We start from the raw sequence: 22,661 nt of genomic DNA, 5'->3' as shown, positions 1-22,661 counted from the left end.
GCTGCAGAGCCCTGCCGGGAGGAAGAGCAGGAGGAGGAGGAGGAGAACGAGAAGGAAGGAGGGTGGGGGTGCGCCTCTGCCGCGGGCAGAGGGAAACCGCTCTCTGAGCGTGAACCGAGCTCCGAGCCGCCGCCGCCCGCCCGCCTGCCTCGCCTCCCCGTCCCTCCGCCCTCCTCCCTCCCCCCGCCTCCCTCCCGCCGCAGCCGGCCGCGAGCCCGGATGGTTTGCGAGCGGAGTTGAGGGGGCAAACTTTGAAGCCCAGATGCCTCTGGGGCTGAGCGGCAGAGCGCGGCTGCTCCTACAGGCACCTGCCGCCGCCCTCCCCCCGGCGCTGCCGCCCTCCGCGGGGGCGGCCGGCCCCGCTGCCGGCGGCCGCCGAGGCGGCGGGCGCTGCGGCCGCGGCTGAGGGCGGGCGGCGGGCGCGCCCCCATGCGGGTCCCGGGCCGGGGCGCGCCGGCGGCAGGAGGGAGCCGGGCGGCGGCCGGGCGGTGCTGCTCTCCCGCCGCCTGAGTGGGCGCGGCGCGGGACGGCGGCGCGGGGTGCCGAGAGCCATGGGCTATTGCAGCGGCCGGTGCACGCTGGTGGCGGTGTGCGGCGCGCAGCTGGTGAGTGCAGGCGGGGGCGGCCCGCGGAGGAAGGGAGGGAGACGGCGGGGAGGTCGGGCGGCTCCCCCGTGCCCGGAGAGGTGTCCGGGGGCGCCGCCCGCGTGCTGGGGTCGGCGCGGGGAGAGGCGGGCGGCGGGGCCGCGTTACAGGTAGTTCGGAGCGGCTCGAGCAGGGCGGGCGTGCGGCGGAGTTAATAAAGTCAAGCAGTTGTGGCAGCCTGGGCTCAACTTGGTGCCCGCTTTGCCGCTGGCGCTCGGCGTCGTGCGCCGCGTGGCTGGGGCCGTGTCACGCGTGGTGCGTGGCTGGCGGGCAGTGTGATGTACAGGTGTGTGCGTGGGAAGTTGTTCTGTCTGCGCTCTTCTGCAGATGTGTATTTTCGTGTCTTTCAGACTTAGCGGTGTGTGCTAACATTTGATCGTTAGGCTGGTACGGAACGGAACCGATGATATATTTATAAGCACATATACAAGGGGACATGTGGCAGCATTTGTGAGCTCCGCTGCCAGGCGAAACTACACTGAGTTTGAAAAGTGGGCGCTGAAATACAATAACAAAGAAACTGCCTAAAAATAGACCCGCTTCCAAGGTGGATACGCGGCATGCGCTGGTACTGTGGCTCTTTCAAAGTGACTGCATTTAAAGTTAATGAACTGCAGGAACGTCTCTTCTAGTAACATGTACCTGGATTAGTGTCATCCAGTCTGGTACATGACGTATGGCATTCCTATGGATCTGGAGGCTGTGACACATAGCTGAAACCATTCCTTCTTCTTTTCTTTAGAGCTAGCGTGGATATGCTGGCAGCACAGGTGCACTCAGCACCTCTGTTAAGCAGTTAACCTTATCACGGAAAGGAAATAATTTGCGTTACCCCATCCCTCTGCCTCGTACTGAATAGTAGAGCTGAGGATTGTTGGTCGGTTTCAATAGCAACCGGCATTGTTGCCAATCCTTCTCCTGCAGACAGGTGCTAAGAGAACTACAGAAGAGAAAACCTGGTAGGTTTCAGGGACCAAAATGAGTACAAAAAGCACAAGGTGTTAGCAAATCAGAAACCCAAAATGCCTGTGGTCTGCCTACTGGCTGTAATCAGCCCTTAATCCCTTTGTGTTCCAGAAAGCATTATATTTATAGGTTCTGTTCTCCACCTGAGTTATCTGATTCTTTGTAGCTGAATGGACCTTATCAGATGTGATTTATTCATGCACACTGTCTAAAAAATGAATCTTAAATAGAAGTAGTGAATCTCAAGTGGAATGGCAGGAATGTAACCTTTTCCAGCAATTTAGAAACGTAAAATTAATCACTGAAGTTCTTCAGAGCTATTTAAGTTTTAGAAGCATACTTCTCACGTTTTCTGCAAAGAGAACAAAAAAGGCTTAAATAGTACCTTTTGTGGCTAAAATGCTGTGTTTCAAATGCAGTCAGTAGCCAGGAGATTATGACGAGGGTGGAACGTGCTGAGATGTTCAAATGTTATTGTTTTGGAAGCCTGTGAAGGCAAATGCATTTGCTAACTCATGGTGATAAAAATATATTATAAAAAAAAACGAAACAACCAACAGTGGTGAAGATGTAAACAGAAACACCCCATGGGAATATACCAGCAGGTGGACAAGCAGGTAAGCTGATGTAGAACTGTAGCATTACTGTAAGCTTTTTATAAGTGGTCATGAGCTGCAGTGTCATATATATATATATAGCTGAAGTTAGAATTGCCTTCTGGACTAGCTTGAGCAAACTTATAATGTGAAGACATTTTCATGAACTGAAAGCAATCCTGGGAAGGTTTCCTGGGTGTTTAAAGAACATACTAGCAGCAACACACATCTCTGAGTCGCATCTGGCCTCTATCATGGCATTTAGAAAGGTCCAAAGCAGGAATAATCATTTACATGGGGGGGAAAAATGGAAACAAAAAAAGCCATAACAGAAACCTCTTTGCACTTTATTACTTGTATTTCTATATATTGCCATATACTATCAGATCACAAGTTTAATTTGAAGAGGCTTAACTCCCACACATAGGCCTGTGGTTGGTTGATTGATCAATTATCACTGCTTTTTAGGCAAAGTCTGCTTAATGGAGTAAACGCTGCTAAGGTTCACCCTGGAATTAGCAGCCACACTAATACCCATGGAAAACAAAGGATGAAGATGTCATCTGGCTGACGAGCACTGATAAGCATACTTAAAAAAAAAAACCTAGAACTTTTAACAGGATGATCTTTTATTACTAAGACATGGATTTCAGTTTTTAAATGATTGTCCAAAGCAAAAAGTATACCTTGATTTGAGGAACAAAAATATTTCTTTTAAAGGAAAATTTTCTTCCTTTTTCTTTTTTTCCTGTGGAAAGATATTCCATTTCTGCAGTGCTAGGGTGTGGTGGTGTGACTGGTCTTTGTAGTTATAACAAGAAGTAGTATTGAGGGATCCTGCAGCTCACTGGAGACATTGTTACATATCATATTCATAGAGGATGCAGATGTCCATGAATGCACAAAAAAGGGTGATTGTTTCAAATCCTGATTCAGAAGTAGAGCTTCATCAACTTAGGGCAGTCTTCACACAAGCAAAATTATTTTCATAAATGCATTTAATATGCTCCTAGCTGATGCGACATACTCTACAATCTGATTATCAGAAAGCTCAAGGAATGTTTCTTCTCTCAAGGGCATACTGATCATTGCTCCCCTGCTTATTAATATACATATACCTTCCTATTTGTGCACTCATTTGTACTTTGGAAAACAACCTACGACAGCTCATTTCCTCTGTATTTCAAGCCAATGAGAATTAACAGCAAGTAACAGTTAATTTTGCTGATGTTGGGAACAAGGCATTGCTTTCTGTATGCAGTGTTAATGATTTCAAAGTGTCCTTCCACTTTTTAAATATACTAATCTTGATCTCTCTTGTCCTTTGTCCTTCTGAAGAGAACCCAGCTCTGCTGCTTTTGTTGTATGTAAGCCATCCTGGTTACACTGAGAGAATCTTTTGCTGCACCATTTTGTTCTTTATATCTCCTTATTTTTGGGTTTCTCTCTTTGTATTAATAGCTTCAATCAGTAACATTAATATCTGTTGTTCAGGCTTTTTATTAGCAAGAACAGCAAAGGTGAACCTGCTGACTCTAGTTGATTCAGTGCTTTCTGAAAGGCTTCAAGAATCCCATGGAAACCAGTTAGAAACTTCTAGCGTCCTCTGTGGCTGCTTGGAAAACATGGAACAGTGGCCAAAAAGAAACACACGAAGTACTGCATTTTCTCAGCTTAGAATCTCTCTTTCCAAGCGGAATGATGAGAAAAGGCAATATTTTCAAAGAAAACTTTTAAAAATCTTATTGTTTCTGTCCATCAGGCGAGGTCTCATTATTTTATTTTATTTTATTTTATTTTATTTTATTTTATTTTATTTTATTTTATTTTATTTTATTTTATTTTATTTTATTTTATTTCTTTTTAAATGTAAATTGTAACTCAGTTCCGATGTAGAAGCTAAGTGTTACAGCCAATTAAATTTGTAACCAAGCTGCATACGTATCAAGGCTCAGCTGGTGATTCTCAGGGATTTAATCTGATGCTCTAAGGAAGCGTGTACTATAACAGTCACGATTTCCCCAAATTCTACAAATTGGTGCTTTCCACAGGCAAAGATTTGCAAAGTTAGAAGTCTCCTTTTCCTTACCAACAGCTCATAGTTCAGGGACATAATCTCACCTGATGCCCCATCAGACTGTCTCTGCCAGAAGCCACCGTCTGAGATGCATAAGCAGAACAGTGAAGGCCCCAAGTTTTTTTGTCCTAGTCTTTAGTTTTGCTTTGAGCTAAGGAAAAAAATGATCAGAAGTCTAACAAGCTGCATGGAAATGTACTTGTTTTGTACTTTTCCACAAATGAACAGTATGAATTAAGAGTGTATTCAAGTACTGCATTTCAAAAACTGTATCATATGAGGTGATTTCTGTACTTACCCATATCCATAACCTGGTTGCACATGAGGGCACAGTTGATCTGCTTTCATCATGTTTTAAACAGGAGCAGCAAATATCTATGTATGGTGTTTTGTTTATTTTTATTTTTATTTATTTTTATTTATTTTTATTTATTTATTTATTTTCCAGCAGTGGTCAGAATATTTACTTACTGTTTTGGTGGGTTTATGGTTTTGTTTATTGTTTGCTTGTTTTTTTTTTCCCTCCCAGTGTCATCAGGTTTTGTTGGTTTGTAATCTGATTGTTTGAAACCAAGGTCATACTCTTCAAAAATGGGGATCTTGGCAGGTTCTCATCTATTTCACAAACCTACCTACAATGCTTGCTGCTATTTTATACTACAAATAGCCTTGCTTGAGTGTTAAGACTCATGTTTCAACAGTTTGCAGGTTGAATTATCTCTGAACCTTCATTGGGCGAGGTTTGCCAGGTTAGAGCCAGGATCCCTCAGAAATCAGAATGAAGACATTCGTAGCAGAGATTCTCTAGCATCAGCTACTCTACAGATTTGTAGCTTTATATAATCAAGAACTCTTTTTAATATAGACTCTTACACCTTGTTTATCACTAGAGCGCTTTCACTCTAAGAAAAAAGACCTTATCTAGCATGTAGATTTTTTAATTATTTTTAATTTTTGTTTTTGCAGTGGGGAAACTTTTGGTGTTTGCTTCCAAGTGCTGAGTTTCAGGGAGCGTTGTGTTTCTTTTTCTGTGTGCTTGTTTTTTTAATTGTGCTGCATTGTCACCGTTGCCAATGGTTTTCAATGGCAGCTTTAGGAGAAAAGTGTTTGCAGTGGAAAATTGTGATGACATTTACGTGTTCCTACGTTTTCTGTTAGCATCAGGGAAATTAAAGAAACGAGCTTTACAAGTGGAAGTGTGATTCCTCTTAGCCTGTTGATCTGGAGGTTATCAGTCTAGCAAGAGTGTAGAAATAATTGTTTTCTCCATTTTGGATAGTACTTGTGTTTAAGTCCCTGCCTACCTTTGAAATTGTGACTGTCAACAGCTACTGTCTGTGCCTTCTTTAAAATTCCACTGCTTGCTTTGTTTCAATTTTGATAGGAAAGAAAGTGAAAGTCTTAGTTTCATTGTATCTGAAAACACAGTGATCATAGTAGCAATGAAAAGGAAACAGTCTTATGAATAGCAGATTTTCAGCAAGTGTAGGTTTGAAAGCTATAATACTAAGTTGATTTTGAGGTGTTGCTGGGAATATATAAAACAGGGAATTGCTCATGAATTCAGCGAGTGAACACCTTTTGTTGCTATGAAAAGAATATGTTGCAACCTTTTTCGGTTTAAGACCTTGGTAGAAAAGTAAACAATGTTTGTTTTTTTTTCTGTTCTGTTTTTGAGATAAAATACCAAAGATTCATAACTAAGCTATTTATTTCTGATAACTTGAGATAAAAAATAGTGACATGTACAGAAAGTGGATGTCAAAGGTTTCAATCCATTACATCACTCAATTTTAGTGGACTGACTTTCAGTATGAAATGTTCAGTATGGTTTTTTTTGTAGAAATGTGAATGGGTAATAATTGTGAATAATCAGCCATGCACTTCAAGAAAAACAGAGTTTCTTGTTTTAAGTTGCATAGGTAAGAGATTTCAAAGCAGCTGAACAGCAAATCTTAATTCACTGCTTCTCAACACTGAACTCATTTAGAGTTCAGTGAGCAGACTCAGCATTCAGATACTGCAATGATGGGTGGGAGGGAAAGGCTTAAATAGATTGAGAAATGGTGAATAGACTACCTGGATATAGGGACCTAGAATATCTAGCTGAGTTACTGTTCTTATATAGCCATGAGGCAAGTTTTTGGCAACAGGAATTAATTTCATATTGACAGAGACTTGAGCTAGCAGCTTGAATGATGAGCAGCAGGAAGGATTTTTGTTTTGCTTTTTGGTTTCTTTGCAAGAAGAACTAAGTAAGCAATTTTTTAAAGACACAAATAACTCCATAGTCATTCTGTAGTCAGTGGAAAGAAATCTATCACTTGGTAGTCAACAGAAAGAAATATGTTCCATAGCAGAACTGTTGAAAGCAAAAGAAAAAACAAAAAAAACCTACACCTACGTTTTGAGTTGGGACTGAGGGTTCTCCTATCCTGAACAGTGGGAATGCATACAATGCAAGTGAAGCATGTAAGGCTTGCAAAAAGTGCTTGATGATGTGAGCAGGTTGGTTGAGACATTGTATGGGGAAAAGATGAGTAAGTGAATTCCTCTGAGGACTATGTGTGTTTCTTTAATTTAAGTGACATTTAGTGGAGAATGACAATAATGAGTATTTTTGTATTTGTACTGAGACAAGGATATACATGATCTGACTAATTTAGGGTGAAGACTGTACATGATATCCATACTGAGAAGCGCTGCCTTGGAATGCCATTTGTTTCCATTGTGCGTAGAAGGAAATAAAGGAGCCTGGTTTCACCAGAGTAATGTCAGCTGTTGGGCACACTTCAATTAAGATCCTCTAGAAAACAAATCAACAAGACATCACTTTCTATTCTTCTGTAACCATTCACTGATGCTAAAATCAAATTGATTAAACTAACTTATGCTTACTTTAATTATTAGATAATTTTCTATAGGCTTTCTGCAGGAATGAGGAAGCCAGAAACAACTGTAAATAAGATGTGATTATAAAGAATGTGCTGAAAACATAATAATTTTAAAGCATCAAATAATTCATTTTATCCAGATAATTTTTTGTTTGTTTGTTTTACTTATATATGTGTGTGTGTGTGTATATATTTATGTTATAGTGAATTAAAGAGGGATGTTGTTGAGTTCTAGGGCTTGATAAGTGGAATGGACACAGTAGCTGAAAGGACACTTTCTTGCCACTGTGACAAGCAGAGATTTCACAAGCTGTTACTTTGTCCCCTCTGCCCAGATGTATATGTACCAACTGGATGGCATGTGAGAGTAGTTTCAGCATTGTATCATTGTGTGACCCTCTGATGGAAATGACATTTAGAGGAAAAGTTACCGATGTCTGTGTTCACTGAAAAGTAAATATGTATAGCTAATAGTTCTATTTACCACAGATTATACTTATACATTTTTAATAAAAACTTGATTTTTAATTCATACATAAATTATGAGAGAAGTTTAACAGTTTTAGGACTTTACTAACTTCCACTTAAATGTTAACTTATAACTGATTACCTTGAAAATTTCTTTCAGCCAAGGCACAGATTTACTTGTCATACACAAACTTGTTTTCCTGCTGCCTAAGTAATGATATAACATACGTAAGAAATACTGATTATGTTCCTGATTGCTAAAATCAGTAAAAATATACTGTGTATGACATAAACAAATCTCAGATTTCTTCATGCTGTTTGCAGCAATTGCTTCTAACACAACTTTTTTTTGTCCCCTCAATTGGGATTTTAGGTGGCACTTCTACTGGCAAGTCACCAGTTATACGGAACTGGCAAGTCACCAGTTACATGGATGAGAATAGGAAAAGTCTATTGTTTCCTGTATTCGTACCATAACAGATTGAGTCACCCTTCTTTGCTTATGAAGGAAATCTCAATAATAGAGTTTTCTGCAGAAGGAAGCATATGAAGTTAATTCATTTATTTCTGAAAGAGGTGTTGAAGTGATACTGCCAGTCATATGTCACATCACCTTTCAGAATGCAAAAATGCAGGGCTGTTCGCAGGTGGCAGGAGAGAGACTTGTGCTTATCTCATTTAATCATGTTACGTGTAGGCTCTGGACCACCTTTTGAAGGTGGCTGCCTCTTTCTGTTGGCTATATACTTTAAGTTGCTGCCCAGTCAGTAATGTAATGCCTGCATCTCTTCTTCACACGCTTCTGTTTACTTCACTGCACAGTTCAGTCTGCTCTTTTTTGGTCATGTCTTTGTGCTCAGGAAGCAAAGACAGTCTGCAGAGCTGTTATTTAGAATACGCAAAATATACAAGGGTGCAAATAGAATGCAGAATAAACATGGGTGACGTTTGTTTGATTCTGTAATGCATAACTTTTCTTCTGCATTAATAGAAGTCATGCTAGAGGTCTGGAACAAGGGTCAGAGTGCTATCCCTCCTTACCTTGAGTAACATTTACTTTCTGCGAAGAGGAAAGGGACCTGGGGATGTTGGTTGATGCTTGGCTGAACATGAGCTGACAGTGTGCCCAGGTGGCTAGGAAGGCCAACAGCATCCTGGCCTGTATAAGAAATAGTGTGGCCAGCAGGAGCAGAGAGGTAATCATCCCCCTGTACTCAGCTCTGGTGAGGCCGCATCTTGAGTATTGTGTTCAGTTTGGGGCTCCTCACTACAAGAAAGACATTGAGGCCCTGGAACGTGTCCATAGAAGGGCAACAAAACTTATGAGGGGTCTGGAGCACAAGTCTTAAGAAGAATGGCTCAGGGATCTGGGATTGTTTAGCCTGGAGAAGAGGAGGCTCAGGGGAGACCTTATTGCACTCTACAACTTCCTGAAGGGATGTTGTGATGAGGAAGAGCTTGGCCTCTTCTACCAGGGAACAAACAGGACCCGAGGAAATGGCCACAAGTTGTATCAGAGGAGGTTTAGACTAGACATAAGAAGAAACATTTTTTTTTTTTTTTCTCAGAGACTGGTCAGGCACTGGAATAGCCTGCCTGCCCAGGGAGGTGGTGGAGTCGCCATCCCTGGCAGTGTTCAAGAGGCATCTGGATAGGGAACCAGGAGATATGGTTTAGGGGTTTTCTGTTGGTATGGTAAAGGGAGGATGGCTGGACTAGATGATCCTGCAGGTCCTTTCCAACCTTGTGATTCTATGGTTCTATGATTCTCTCTCGAGTAATCCCATGTAGAGAAGGACAATATTTTGGGAGTATTGGGAGACAGAGGATCTCAAGTCTAAGGTGCTGATTAACATTTATGTAAGAAAACTTCACTGTTTTAAGAACTAATGTATTCCTTCCAGATGACTCATGCCATGGGTCAATTTACTAATTAAAAATTCCTTTAAACTTCTTCATAGCAGACCACAAATTGACTCTCAACAAGTATATTCTTTCTCATCTGAAGATAAAAAGCTTTTGTGAGAAAAGGAAGATGGATGCTACTGTGTCTCTTTAGAACAATGCTTGGATCTTTGAAAAGTCATTCTTCAATAATTAAACAAAATATAAAGTTTGCAAACTTTTGCTATGGTCCACAATGGCCCAGCATTTTCCATTATTCTCTGGCCCCGATCTCTGTGGCAGGCTGTTCTATTACAAAGCACAGAAACAAAAGGTGAAAAAAAAAACGTTTGCATGTCATTGCTGCATTCACAAAGCCACAAATACATTAAACTCAAGATACTGCTCATTGTGCACTTGAGCCAGCAGTGACAAAGGTCCTGTGAGTACCACTGAATACCAGGCAGTCACATGTCATTACATCACTATTCAAATTCATAGAACAGGTGACAGCAAAAACAAACAAAAAACATTAGCAGCTAAAGGAATGCAAAAGAATGAGGCTTGTCTGAAAAAAATAAAATAAAATAAAATAAAATAAAAATTAAAATACAGGTTTTTGTTTGTTTTTTTGTTTGTTTCTCTATTAGCTAGGAAGTTGATATTTCCGTTTTTTTATTTTATTTTTTAAAGTCATTCCTATCTCGTGCCCTTTAGTCCTAGCTGGTTTTTGTTTTATGGTATTAGTAATAGTCACAGGCAGTGACAGCAGCTGGTGACAAGCCAGATGATGGCACTGGTAGTGTTAACATAAGACATGGGCTTCAGTGCATCCTGAAAACAGAGTTCATTGTCTTGAATTTTATCAGACTTTCGTGAGTGTGGAGCTGGTGTTAAATTTGGCACTCGTGGGGGGAAAATAGCAAAAAAAAACTAGAGCTGGACTAAGCATTCATCAATATAGCCAGCAGTGCCTGTTTCTGATCCTGGCAGCTTCTTAGAATATTTACTGGGGCTTCTGTCTAATAATTTTTTTTTTTTTTTAAATGAAAGATATCACCAAGAGGTAGAGTCATAATGGCAGAAACAGAAGAAAGTTCCTGGGCTCAACTGCTGGAAGAGATGGTGTCTGTTCTGTGTGGTGCTAAACTGTGCTTTTGGAGATGCATAATAAAAGTTATTTATGGACACCGATAAAATGGTATCTGTTGTAAAATATCACAGATAAGCATAAGGACAATAACAAAAGGCAGCTGGTTTAGTAAGCTCTATTTGCTGCAGAAATGTGCTGCTCTTTGCGAATTGAAATAAAAAAGTAGGGGGAGAATGTTGTGTTTTTGTGGCTTCTGGCATTTGCAATCATTCTTGTTTTGCTGTGTACTTATAAAGGCAATTATGTGGGTCCCATGTCTGTATTATATTTGTCATGACTAGCGTCTTATTAGTGGACAGCTGCTTCTTTCTGCCCAGCACATGTACATAACTGCCCCCAATGATAATGGAAGTTATGAATGTAACCCTCTGTGCTGCAAAGAATCAGGCTGCTGGAGCACTCGGGGTTTCAGATAATTAGTGCAGGTGTAAAACAGGAATGAAGCAGTGATGAATCTTGGACTATACACATGCTTGTTAAGAGTGCAGTACCTGTAAGGATGCTTTGAACTCCCAGAAATCTTTAATTGGCCCTTGTAATGGGAGAGTGAAAAAGGCATCAACATCTGAGCACCTCACATCACACTGAGTGCCTTCTCAAGGAGGTCAGGTACTCAGGTCCCTGTCAACCTAGTGCAGCTTCAAGGAATTTTTGCGCATAAGGGATATTTCCAAGTTGTAAGCATTTTACACAAACTCCTCAATACCACTCTTGTTACAATAGGACTAAAAATTGGTGACCGCAGACTGCTCCAAAGCCCTCAAGATAGTGTAATGGTGCTTCAGCTGTTGTTGCTTCTGTGAGAACTGGGCCAATCTGAATGAAAGAGGAATGTAGAAGCAGCACATTGCCACAGAAATGCAGTTAAGAGCTCATGTAAACTATACCAGAAAAAAGTATTTCCAGTGAACAGCGAAGTTTGTTGGTCCAACAACAATGTATTTTCAAGAACCACCTCTTTTTGTTTTGTCTGTTGAGCTGGATGTTCTTCTTTAAGTTCAAATCTGCAGAGTGCAGCTCAGACCTGCTTAGTGAATATTAGTGTGTCCAGCTCTGTGTAGATTTTTCTTTTGTTCCTGCTTTAGGTTTGTTTTTCAGAGCTTGAATGAGTTCAAAGCCCTGCAATATTTGGGGTAACTAATTGGGTTTCTGGGTGTAAGCAAACCCTGACTTTTCTTGGAAGGTGAACAAATATTACTCTGAAAACTGCAGCATCTATTCCAAGTGGTTTCCTAACTAATTTAAAGCAAGACAGTTATACAAAACTGCAGATGAACAGTTAATGTTTGATATTTCATGATTATAGCATTTAAAAATAGCTGGCTTTTGACACACTGCTGGTATGTTTTTATATGAATAAGGAAATCAAGATTTACATTAAAGAGTTCCCTATTACCTTTTAGTTTGAGGTCTCCAGAGAATGATTGCACTGAATATCCTAGTTGCCTTGATGTTTTGTGCAAGCACTGATACATTCAATAATAGTGGTTTGGTGGGTGGAGGAATGTATTTGCTCTGACAACTGGACAGGTAGGATGATGAAAGGAGATTTGGGGAATGTTGTATTTAATGGTCTGAGGTATTTTAGATCTTTGTAAAAATGAGGACAATCCCAAGTGCCAGAAAAGTACGTGAGAACAGGCTGGCCTGAGACACTTTGGAGGTATGTCTGTCACAAGTGGAATGTATGGGAGATGCAAACTGTATTTTTTCATCTTTCCGGACTCGAGGAAAATTTGATTCCAGTCTTGGCACCCCATACACCTTTTGGATAAGATTTTGTTTGATCTTATAAACATCTTCCTCCTCATTTTGGTAGTGCCCAGCTGTAGCTTCGGTTTGGTAAAGACAGTATGTGTAGTATCCATGCAAGCTTTGAATAGTGGCATCATTCTTACACCAACATATCAGTGGCCATGAAGTTGGCCACATCCCCAGTCTTTCAGTGTTAAATGATTTCACAGTGAAATTCATCAGTTTCTCATCCATATAACCCAACAGGAATTGGATTATTTTGAAGATGGGGAAATTCATTGAGAGGATTGTGCTGAGGGAAGGGTTGCGTAACCATCCAGGAACGTTTGCATGTAAAGTATCAACCTGCATTCATGGGGAACTTGTCCTGATGAATGTTGAGGTCCCTGCAAATTCTGCCTTCCTAATTGTGCACATCTTTTCTAGAGTGGTGTGATTTTGTGCTTTCTCATAGATAGAGTTCCACCCTGACCCAAGTGTTTGGTTTGTGATAGGTAACTATTCTACTTCTAGTGTTATGATTCACATGGTAGCAGAACTGGAGCTTGTATAAGGTCAGTATGCTAATGCAGTTACCTGAATCCCTTTAGAAGATCAAATTTGATAGAGACAAAATGTGCTTAGCGAATATTTTTTTAAAGGTCAAAAAGTAAAAACTATTTATTTACTTCAATTGAAATTCATTGCATCTTAGGTTATGGTGTGGGACAAGGAAAAAAATCTCAAGAATTGTGTTGTACTTGACAGTATATTGATTAATAATTGTCTCAACATGAACTGGAAGTGAGCTGAAAAGCAGTTTTACAAATTTGCATAAATATTTTGGATTGGCAGGGTTTTTTTTTGTTTTTTTTTTTGTTTTTTGTAATATTGATCTACCTTGATATTTTGTTCCATGTTTTGCTTCTGCATTAATATATCACAAAAGTTAGAACATCATCATTTTTGATTAAAAACAGGTAAGGAAATCTTGTATTTCAGTTAATATTCCTGGAGTGTGATAAAAATTCTTGTTTTGATATCATTAGCATGCTAATTTCGCAAGGAAGAATGCTTTATACAACACTGATTTTAATGGAGAACTCATGCCATAAGTAATGCTACTATAAAAAAGCTGGCCTTAGAAAGGGGAAGATATGCATCTATAAAGTCCTTTTAAGAAAGAATGCTCATGTTTGTAAAATATTATATTGTTATTGTCTTTTATAACCCCTTTCTTGTTGCAGCTACTTTACAGTCTCCTTGTGATTCCAAAAGTAATACAAGCTCTTTCATTAGCCAGCTAGTATAATCTTAGAGTAGATATTTCTAGTGCATAATATTGGAGATCTGCATCTTTTTTTTTTTTTTTACCTCTTACCTTATTTGCTGCTGCACTTTCCTATCTGTACAAGTACCTGAGAGGAATTCACACCTTGTTGCAGAAGCTGCCTATCAAGGTGATATAGGCAGGCATGTGCCTCAAGGGGCGAATTCACTGCCCTATTATTAGTGCTTAGCAAATTTAACTTGGTGCTCTGAACTATTCTTTAGAAGAACCAAGATCTCTACCAACCTGATAGAGAACATCAGGTCCTAGATTTGGTGCCTCAAGTACTCAGAAAGCCTACACACTGCCTTCCCCTGCACCTGGTATAGCACTCTGCTAAGTGTACAGTAGATTAAAATACTGATTACTCTCATCACACAGATGATCGCCCTATCTCTTCCATACAGATTTACACACGTGTGGATGCACACATGCACTTTACTAAAACCAGAGTTGTTAACTGTCTGCAAGTGCTTATGAGTCTGCACAGTGTGTGGACAAAAACAACAACAACAACAACAACAACCACAACAACAACAGTTTCTTCAGGCTTGCTTTTGTATTAAGATGAATGTAATTATCAACAGGAAAGTTGTAAAATAGAGTTAATAAAATTCATCCTTATAAGGACTGTTTACTCTCATAATGGTGACCGAGTCTCTGTTTTTCAAGAGCTGACAGGCACTAATGGAGAATGCAAGAGCAGTTTCTTCATACCCTCTTTTTGTCACTGCTCTTTACACTACTTTGGGTCCTACTTGTAATACTTCCTTGAAATGCCTTGATACTAACAAAAGATAGCTATACTGTTGCTTATTTGATATTTGTTGTATTATCTTGCCTTAATATGCTGTCATAAGGAATACAATTTATACAGCTGTAAACAAGTAACATAAGCACCAACAATTTCCTGCTAGATAGCTTATAATAAACAGTGTATTTTTCTGAGCATAATCACTCCTGATTCTTTCATATGTCAGTGAGTCCTAATGAATCTTCTTGGTTGTAGTTAGTGATCCATTTGGTGGCAAGGCAATGTGTAGCCAAACAAATCTGCCTGTATTTTATTGGTCTATCGGTTTGTTTTTTTTTTTCCTGTAAGTAACAGGTTAAAAAATGTAGGGGAAATACCATGTCTGTGACACCAAAACAGGAGAAAAAGAGGCAGAGGAGCTTCCAAGCAATGCTGCCTATGCTGGGGAAAGGAATCTTTCATGAAAGAAAACCTGTTTACGTATATGAATAGGATGGTAGTAAGGCTTAATCATTTGAAGAAGTATATTTAAGAAATATGAACTGAATTTTGACACAATAACAGAACCATTGTGAGATGTGAGGATGAAGGAATGGGGAGAGGAAAATGAAAGGAGACAGAGTCCCATCAGAGGCAGGACTGATTGTGAATTTTGGGAATTTAGTTTCACAGCAGTGTGTTTTTTTCCCCAGACCAATTTCTTTTCTATACTGCTCTGAAATCGAAAAGGTCAAAATGAATGATTGTTTTTCAGGGATTCATAGTCCTTGCCAGTCTGAAGCATTTAATTTCATATATTTATCCATACACAGGAAATGGGTGAGTACATTTTACAGGTGAATAAATATACAGAGGAAAAAAATGGTATATCTCAAAGCTGTGTGAATCTGTTATATTTGGCATCAAATTCAGATTTGAAGCAGTTATATGTCAGCTATTGCAGGTGTACTGAAGTGCACACATGATGATATGCAATATGTAGTTTGGGGACTTTAAAAGGAAAGCTCATATACCTCTGTATGGTAAACTGGGCTTCCTAGAGACAATGTTAGTACATGTAGCTTAGGCACAGGCGGACACTTAAGTCAGACGCTGATAAGTACTATAGGCATTGGGTTTTGTGTTCGTTTTCAGCACAATATTGCAACAAAGGAGACAGCAGCTTAAGCAGATATGCCTGAGTGAAGTCATAGCTCTGAATGTACGTCCTGTGCGTTTTTAAAATAGAATACTGGTGAGTTGAATAGAATCATATTCTCCTACACTGCATGGGTGGTACTCAGGAATTCAGGAGAATGGATGATAGATCTGATATTAATGGAAGCATATTAGAAATAGATAAGGATTTATCTTCATGAGTGTGTCACAGGTAAATTTGTCTTCAGCAGTCCTATAAGCCAAGTAAATGATAAATGTTACATATTTATGTCACTGAATTAAATGGGAAAAGGTCATTCATGCTGCCACTTTCTACTATTATTACCGATGCTAGCTAATCTGAGAGAAAGACAAAAGGAGATAAGAGAAAAAGAAAAATTAAACTGGGGGTGGAAGGCAAAGGACCCTGCTAGGAATACAGACATACAGAAGTCCTTTTCAAAGCTGATATGCGCTCCAAGGGTGAGTACAGAAGATGGGTGTTCACTGCTGGAGCTGGCTTACTGTGAAACTGGTTGGTTCTGCCCACTGTTGAGAAGCATTGAAGCTGCACGCTGTGGAGATGAGACGTCTGTGCAGTGTGTCCATTGGTGGAGAAACACCCCTTGTTGCTATTCATTCCATTCATCTGTGGCTCAGTCACCTAAAAGAGAAGTCAGCTGTGCCATTTGAGCAGTGTGCATGGAAAAAATACTTCTGGCTTATATGCTCTAGCAGCAAGCAGGTGCACTTCAAATTTACTTTGTAAATATCAAAAATATGGTTACTCCTGTAGCTTCAAAGTTATAACATATTGCATATTTTATATTACAAAAGCACAAAATTGTGGGGGTTGGGAGAGACCTCTGGAGACCATCTAGTCCAACTTCCTGCTAAAGCAGGCTCCCTAGAATAGGTTGCCAAGGAAAGTGTCAAAGTAGGTATTGAATATCTCTAGAAAGGAGACTCTGCAACCACTCTTGGCAGCTTGTTCCAGTTCTCTGTCACCCTCACACTAAAGTAGTTTTCCTCTCATTTATATGGAACTTCCCCTTGGTGAACTCATGTTAACTCCTCCTGATAACCTTTCCTTCCATTTACTTGGAGCTGACATCTAGAATAATCTGCTCCATCACCTTTCCAGGGATGGAGGTGAGGCTGACTCACTTGTAGTTTCCCAGGTCCTCCTTCTTGCCCTTTTGGAAAATGAGTGGTACTGGGTTTCTTCCAATCCTCAAGTACATATCCCATTCTCAATGGCCTTTCAAAGATGATAGAGTAGTATGGCAGTCACTTTTCCTAGCTCCCTCAGCACTCCCATTGGCACCCGTGTTTTTCTGAATGTGTATGAAAAGTGTTATTTTCATTTTCTGATGTGTTAAGATTTAGAGATACCAGATTTTAACTCTGTCTTTTCCTAATTTGATTTTAGTTATCTCTCAAAAATATGTTAATCATTAGCTTCACCAATTATCACACTAAAATTATGAGCAAAATTGAAGTATTTACAAAAATCCTCTGAAGCTGAATGATATTGGTATGTGTAGTAGCTTACTGAGCTAAATAATTTTCCCTTAGTATGCTCATCTATATTTTTCCAGCTTGCCTTAACTTCTAATGAGGCCTAAAGGCAGCATTCTTTTTATGCTTCAGCTACTTGGTACTCTAAAAAGCATTAAATGTAGTAAAGCTACTTAAATAGGTCTTGTGGACTTGCCTCAGGTCCTAACAGAAGAATTTATTGGTTTCTCTGCAATGAATGAGATGAATAGGGCAGACTGAAGTGAGGTGAGGGTCTGGATTTAGATGTGCACCCTTCAACACGTGTAGGGTTAGGATCTGCACTTACAGCCTGTGCTGGAGTCATGCACAGAGTGCTCCTTTGGTACCATGGGGAGGCTCTGTCCTTTCTGTTGCAGCATGTCTGGGGGAGGAGTGATGGTAGCTGTAGTGCCACTGCATAAAAGGCGACTTGTTGGATTGTGCGCATGAGAATGAACACTTGTATGTTGCCCTCTTTTGCAGATGGGGGCTGAAATCTTTATTTCTCTGCCATTCCAAGAGGACAAGAAAAGAACAGTAGGAACATCTATCTGCTTCTTTTTCAGTGTGAGTCAAGAATGGGAGAAGGAAAGGAACAGCCCCAAAGTCCCTGTATACAAAAAGGAGGAGTTACATACAGAAATGTACCTGTGCTTAGCTCCTTGGTCCTCTTACACCTTTTCTCTTATTTGTTTGGAATTTGTTTTTTATGGTACTGAATCAAGTAGAAGTAACCTCTGTGACTTGTCCAGAGTCATGATATCAATTGTAATTGGACCTGAAGCCTTAAACCTTGACATTTTTCATTCCAGAAATGATTTTAATTTCTTATTTAGTAATCAAGTTCAAAGTTTGGTATAGGTCTACGTAACTGTTGTTGTTACAAAAAACTTGATCCAGGCCCCAAGATAAATGCCTCTTTATGAAACAAAACATTTATTAAAAACATTCAGAAAACTCGCAAGGAAATTCCTTCTGAATGCTACTTTAATACATTACCAAGTTGTTTTTTAAGGAGAAGCAGGAATGATCAAATGTAACTTTTATTTCTTTTGCTTGCACTCTAAAATGTTGTTTCTATCAACCTTAGCAGTTATCTAAAAAAGCCTGGCAAAGTGATTTTTTTAAAGCTTTCTTTCTCCTGTTATGTTAGTGGTCAAATTATGATTTCATTCAGTGAGACTTTAAAGCTAGTTTCAACAATAAGAAAAAATGAGCATACTTGGAGTTCTCCGTGCCTACTAGTAACACTAGAAAAAACTGAATCTGGGCTATATGAAAATGATCATAACATTGTTATTTCTTGCTCATTCTCTCATCTCCAGTCTTCCCCCAATTCGCTGCCCTGTGCAGCCTGAGGCTGGGCTCCTCAGAGGCAGGATTAGGGACCAAGGGCAGTGAGCAGAGCACTGGCACTCCACACCAAACTGTAGCCTTTCACCTTTGAGTATGCCCTTTTAATTTCTCTGTATGCCTTTTCTATTTCTCTGAACTGCTCCTTCAAGCAATTTCTGAGGATATTCTGTTTGAACTGGGATTTTTTTGGTCATCCTTCCAACATGCTCTTTTCAATCTCCCTGAACCATTTTAAGCATAGAATGGAATTTCTGCACGTCATTGGCCTGTGTTTTACATCCCTGGCATCCCGCAGGCAGAATTGAGCTCTTTTTCTCATCTGTTCTTTTCTTTGGCTGTGTCATCGTTTGAATCTATGGGAAAAAAAGAGGATGTTTTGGTTTATTTATTGCATATCCATCTGATTAGTGTTGCTATGAGCTTACTGCCATCTGCCAGACTAGGAAAAAAAGCACTGAACAAAAACAACAATAACAAAAACCCTCACAGTATAATCTATTTCTTTATGATCTACCGTTTTCATAAATACAGTTCTGGTACAGTCAGATGGATGAGTTTCTTTCTGGGTTTCTAAGAGTCAGTGACTTTTTTTGTGTGTTTTCAGTGCTTTTCAGTTCAGGTAAGTGTGTCTTCAGTGGACCAGTTCTGAGTTTGTGGAATTGGGACTGAAGCTTTTGAAAGCTGACCCTGTTTTTCAGTCACCTAGACCTGTTAAAATTTAAATTTATTTATTTATTTGTTTGGCAGCTTTGAAAGTCTTAACTTATTGGAATTCCTGTAATTGCCAGAGTATCAGTCCATGCAACCTGTGTATTTGCCAAGTGATTCAAGGATATTATTGGTAACCACAATTATGTTTGTCTTTTCACTGACAGAAATGTTAATGTAGTGGCTTTGCTGTCTTGCCTCAGTTTTTCAGCAGTAAAAACGATTACTTCATTGGAAATGTTCTGCTTGTGATACTTTATCTTCTGTTGTGTTTTCTTTTTTTTCTGTTTTATTTATGTTTATAATCATAGGGTTATAGAATGGTTTGGGTTGGTAGGGACCTTTAAGATTGCCTAGTTCCAACCCCTCTGATATAGGCAGGGACTCCTCCCTGTACACCAGATTGCTCAAAGCCCCATCCAGCTTGGCCCTGAATGCTTCCACTCTCACAGTAAAAAATTTCTTCCTAATATCTAATCTAAACTCTTCCAGTTTCAAGTCATTTCCCCTTGTCCTGTTGCTACCCCTCCCTTATAAAAAGTCTCTTCCCAGCTTTCCTGTAGGCTCCCTTCAGGTCCTGGAAGGCCACTATAATATAATTGGGCAATATGAAGTTCTGTTGTGGATCTTTCCCAGTTCTGATTACTTCTAAACATAATGCCTTCTAGCTTTCTCCTCTTTTTTACTCACCTATAACTGCAGTTATAAATATTGTCAGAAAGAGGCATGGTAAAAATCAGTTTCCTGACTACTTTTGCATTTTCTTTTATTTTTCCCATATGATCTACAAATAGAATTTTAAAGTATTTTTAATCTGACTTCATTTTCTACAAGGGGTGATTAAATGTTATGTCAAGTGTATTCTATAGAACAGATGGGCAGTTAGATGCGTGATATCAAATGCCATTTTAAAATCTTTAAAATATATCCTAATATTATTTCCTTGCATATATATTTTTGCCTTTTTAGGATACCGATAAGAAATTCTTAGAGTGTATTATTATTACTATTATTGTTATTGTTGTTGTTGTTGTTGTATTTAAAGCATGTTTTCCCTCTGTTTATTGTGTACACGTACAAGACCACTTAAACTCAGTTTACACTGACTTTGTGAATAACTGCACTTGATATTATGACAAAAAAATGTAGATTGTGGTTATCACTTGGTCTAAAGATGAAAAAGAACATGGAGTATATTTGATGTCTGGGGTCATATTTCTTAATTCATTGGTATGGCAGGTCCGAAGTAATACTAAGCTGTGTTGTCCATACAAAAGTATCAGCTGACATAGACTGTTATCTTATAAAGCTGACAGAACTGTTACGATAGGCTGCAAGTCTGAGTAATTTGTCAGTGGTACAAACTTTCTGGTATCCCAGAGGAATGCGTACTGGAAATTGTTGTCACTGACAAGGTTTCCCTAGCTTGCTGCAGGGAATCACCTTCTCAGTCTTAAAAGTTCCTCCAAGAACTGGAAGGAAAGCAAGTATATCTGGTTACTTTGCTGCTTATGTTGCCTCTTTTGTAAAATGGAATATGAAAGATTTGTGGCAAACAATAACATATTAAAGCTGTGCTTTTAAACATTTGGAAAAAAATAAAATAAATGAAGGAGCATAGTTTGCTGCCAGTGTGAATCAGTGCTGAGATAGAAGCTTGTTATTGAAAACTGAGTTGAGATGGTGATGTGGATTATAAGTAGTTACCCTTTAAGTAACGCTCCAGTGAACAAATCTTTGTAACTGTTCATTTTGGAAATCTGTTGAAAGATCTCAGCTTATAATCACTAAACTCAATGGCGTTGCAAAATGGCTTTGTATTACTACTGTGTATGTGATATTTCTACTGACTTCTGGATTTTAACCTGTTAGGGTCTGTTAGGGAAATTTGAGTTTTCTGCTGTTCATAAACACTCTTTTTACATTAGTATACTTTCACTTTATTTTCCTTCAGCTAATAACGTGTATGTTTAACTTCAAACATTTTCAGTTTTTCTTTTCTTCTCTAACTTTGCACAAAAAAACTTAGCACATACTGTAATAGTTATAACTGGTTAATACTATATTCTTTTCAATTGCCATTATTTTTAAAATACTACTTAGGTATTCTTATCAAATGATTATATACTATTCTTAAAATATTTGCTTTTTAAATAGGAATTGAATTCAGTAAAAATTTACATATAAATTACACTTTATTGCTGAAAGAAGTAGGATTCTTGGCCCAGCCTTTGCAGAGATTTACACCTCTGGACAAGTGTTGAGGTTAGATGTCTTTTTAATTTAATTTTTTTTTTTGTAGCTCCTTATGCTGTCTGTGCACATCCTCACATCCTTGCTTCTCTACTGTGTAAGTGTCGGTGAGGACTTGAGTGTTGATGGATTGCTGTACAAGCTAAAGTGGGGTTCTGCTGTTTCAGTTCATTTCCTCTAAGGATGCCAAGATTCTTTGTTGTTAGCTTTTGTTTTTGTGATTTTTTTTTTTCTACAACAAAATTCTGACTTCTAGATGTAGCCACAGCTTTTGATACGTTAAGATACAAGATTAACAGTTCTGAAGCAGCAGTCTTGAATTCTGATTTTCCACTCTTAGTTTTTCTTAATATGTTGTTGTTTCTTTTCACCTGTCTTTAGGTTTTTTTCTCTTTTTAAATTTGTGTTAAGGGAGCTGTGTGATTGTATGACTGAAGACTAAATCCTAATGCATTCCTGAATGGTATTTCATAAGGCTGGAAGATCAAATCTGCAGAGGTTGCCTTTTGACATTTTTCTCCAAGTATTTTAATCAAATTTTTTGATTTTTTTTCCTTTTCATATTAATAAAACACTTGCTAGACATATAGACTCAAATGCACGTACAATGAAAACACAGTAAATTCCTCTGTTCTGAACCCTATTCGCTGCTACATCAGTCTGCAGTGTCACTGATACCTGTTGCAATTTGCTTGTTCTCCTTTATGTCAGTCATTATTAGAGTCTAGAGCCTGCAGGATGCTTTGAAGATGGTTTTCACAGCTGTCTGCTGGCAGCAGAACAGCGCTGAGACGTGGAAGATGTACCGCCCCTTTGATTGTGCTTCATGTGGAGGTGCCCTTCCAATGCTGAAAGATGCTTCCTTAAGAACCTGGAACTTGATTCGAGAGTCTTTACCACTGTCTACTCTCAGCAAGCACTTGGGAAACCTTTTGTCAAAATATTTCTTCTCCAAATATCCTACTCAAAATAGTATGATCAATTACATAATGTGTTCAATCTTCTGGCTGTGATATTATCTGCTGTTAGTGACCCTATAACCTCAGTTATGAACACAGGATCTAGTTGAAACTTTGGAATGGAGAGAAAAGCTTCCACCTTCTGAGTAGGCTTTTGTATTCACTATGATTCCCATTTCCTGAGAATTCAGCATCTTCAGGGACTG

General features: G+C 39.2%; 1 protein-coding gene across 4 annotated transcripts in view; it reads left to right on the top strand.

Moving 5' to 3' along the window:
• The first annotated feature begins 203 nt into the window (after positions 1 to 203).
• NKAIN2 (sodium/potassium transporting ATPase interacting 2) overlaps positions 204 to 22,661 on the top strand; it is a 485,175-nt gene continuing 462,717 nt past the window's right edge. For 3 of the 4 annotated variants that reach the window (XM_015858732.2, XM_015858731.2, XM_015858733.2), the window contains exon 1: positions 204 to 605. In XM_015858732.2, coding sequence (XP_015714218.1) covers positions 552 to 605 — 54 coding nt within the window. In that variant the 5' untranslated portion in view covers positions 204 to 551. Of the gene's footprint in view, positions 606 to 2,182; positions 2,228 to 22,661 lie in introns of those variants that run through there. The other variant, XM_015858734.2, reaches the window with a different exon arrangement.

This window comes from Coturnix japonica, chromosome 3 (assembly GCF_001577835.2).
Source record: "Coturnix japonica isolate 7356 chromosome 3, Coturnix japonica 2.1, whole genome shotgun sequence".
NCBI lineage: Eukaryota > Metazoa > Chordata > Aves > Galliformes > Phasianidae > Coturnix > Coturnix japonica.
This window is presented reverse-complemented; position numbering and strand designations above follow the sequence as displayed.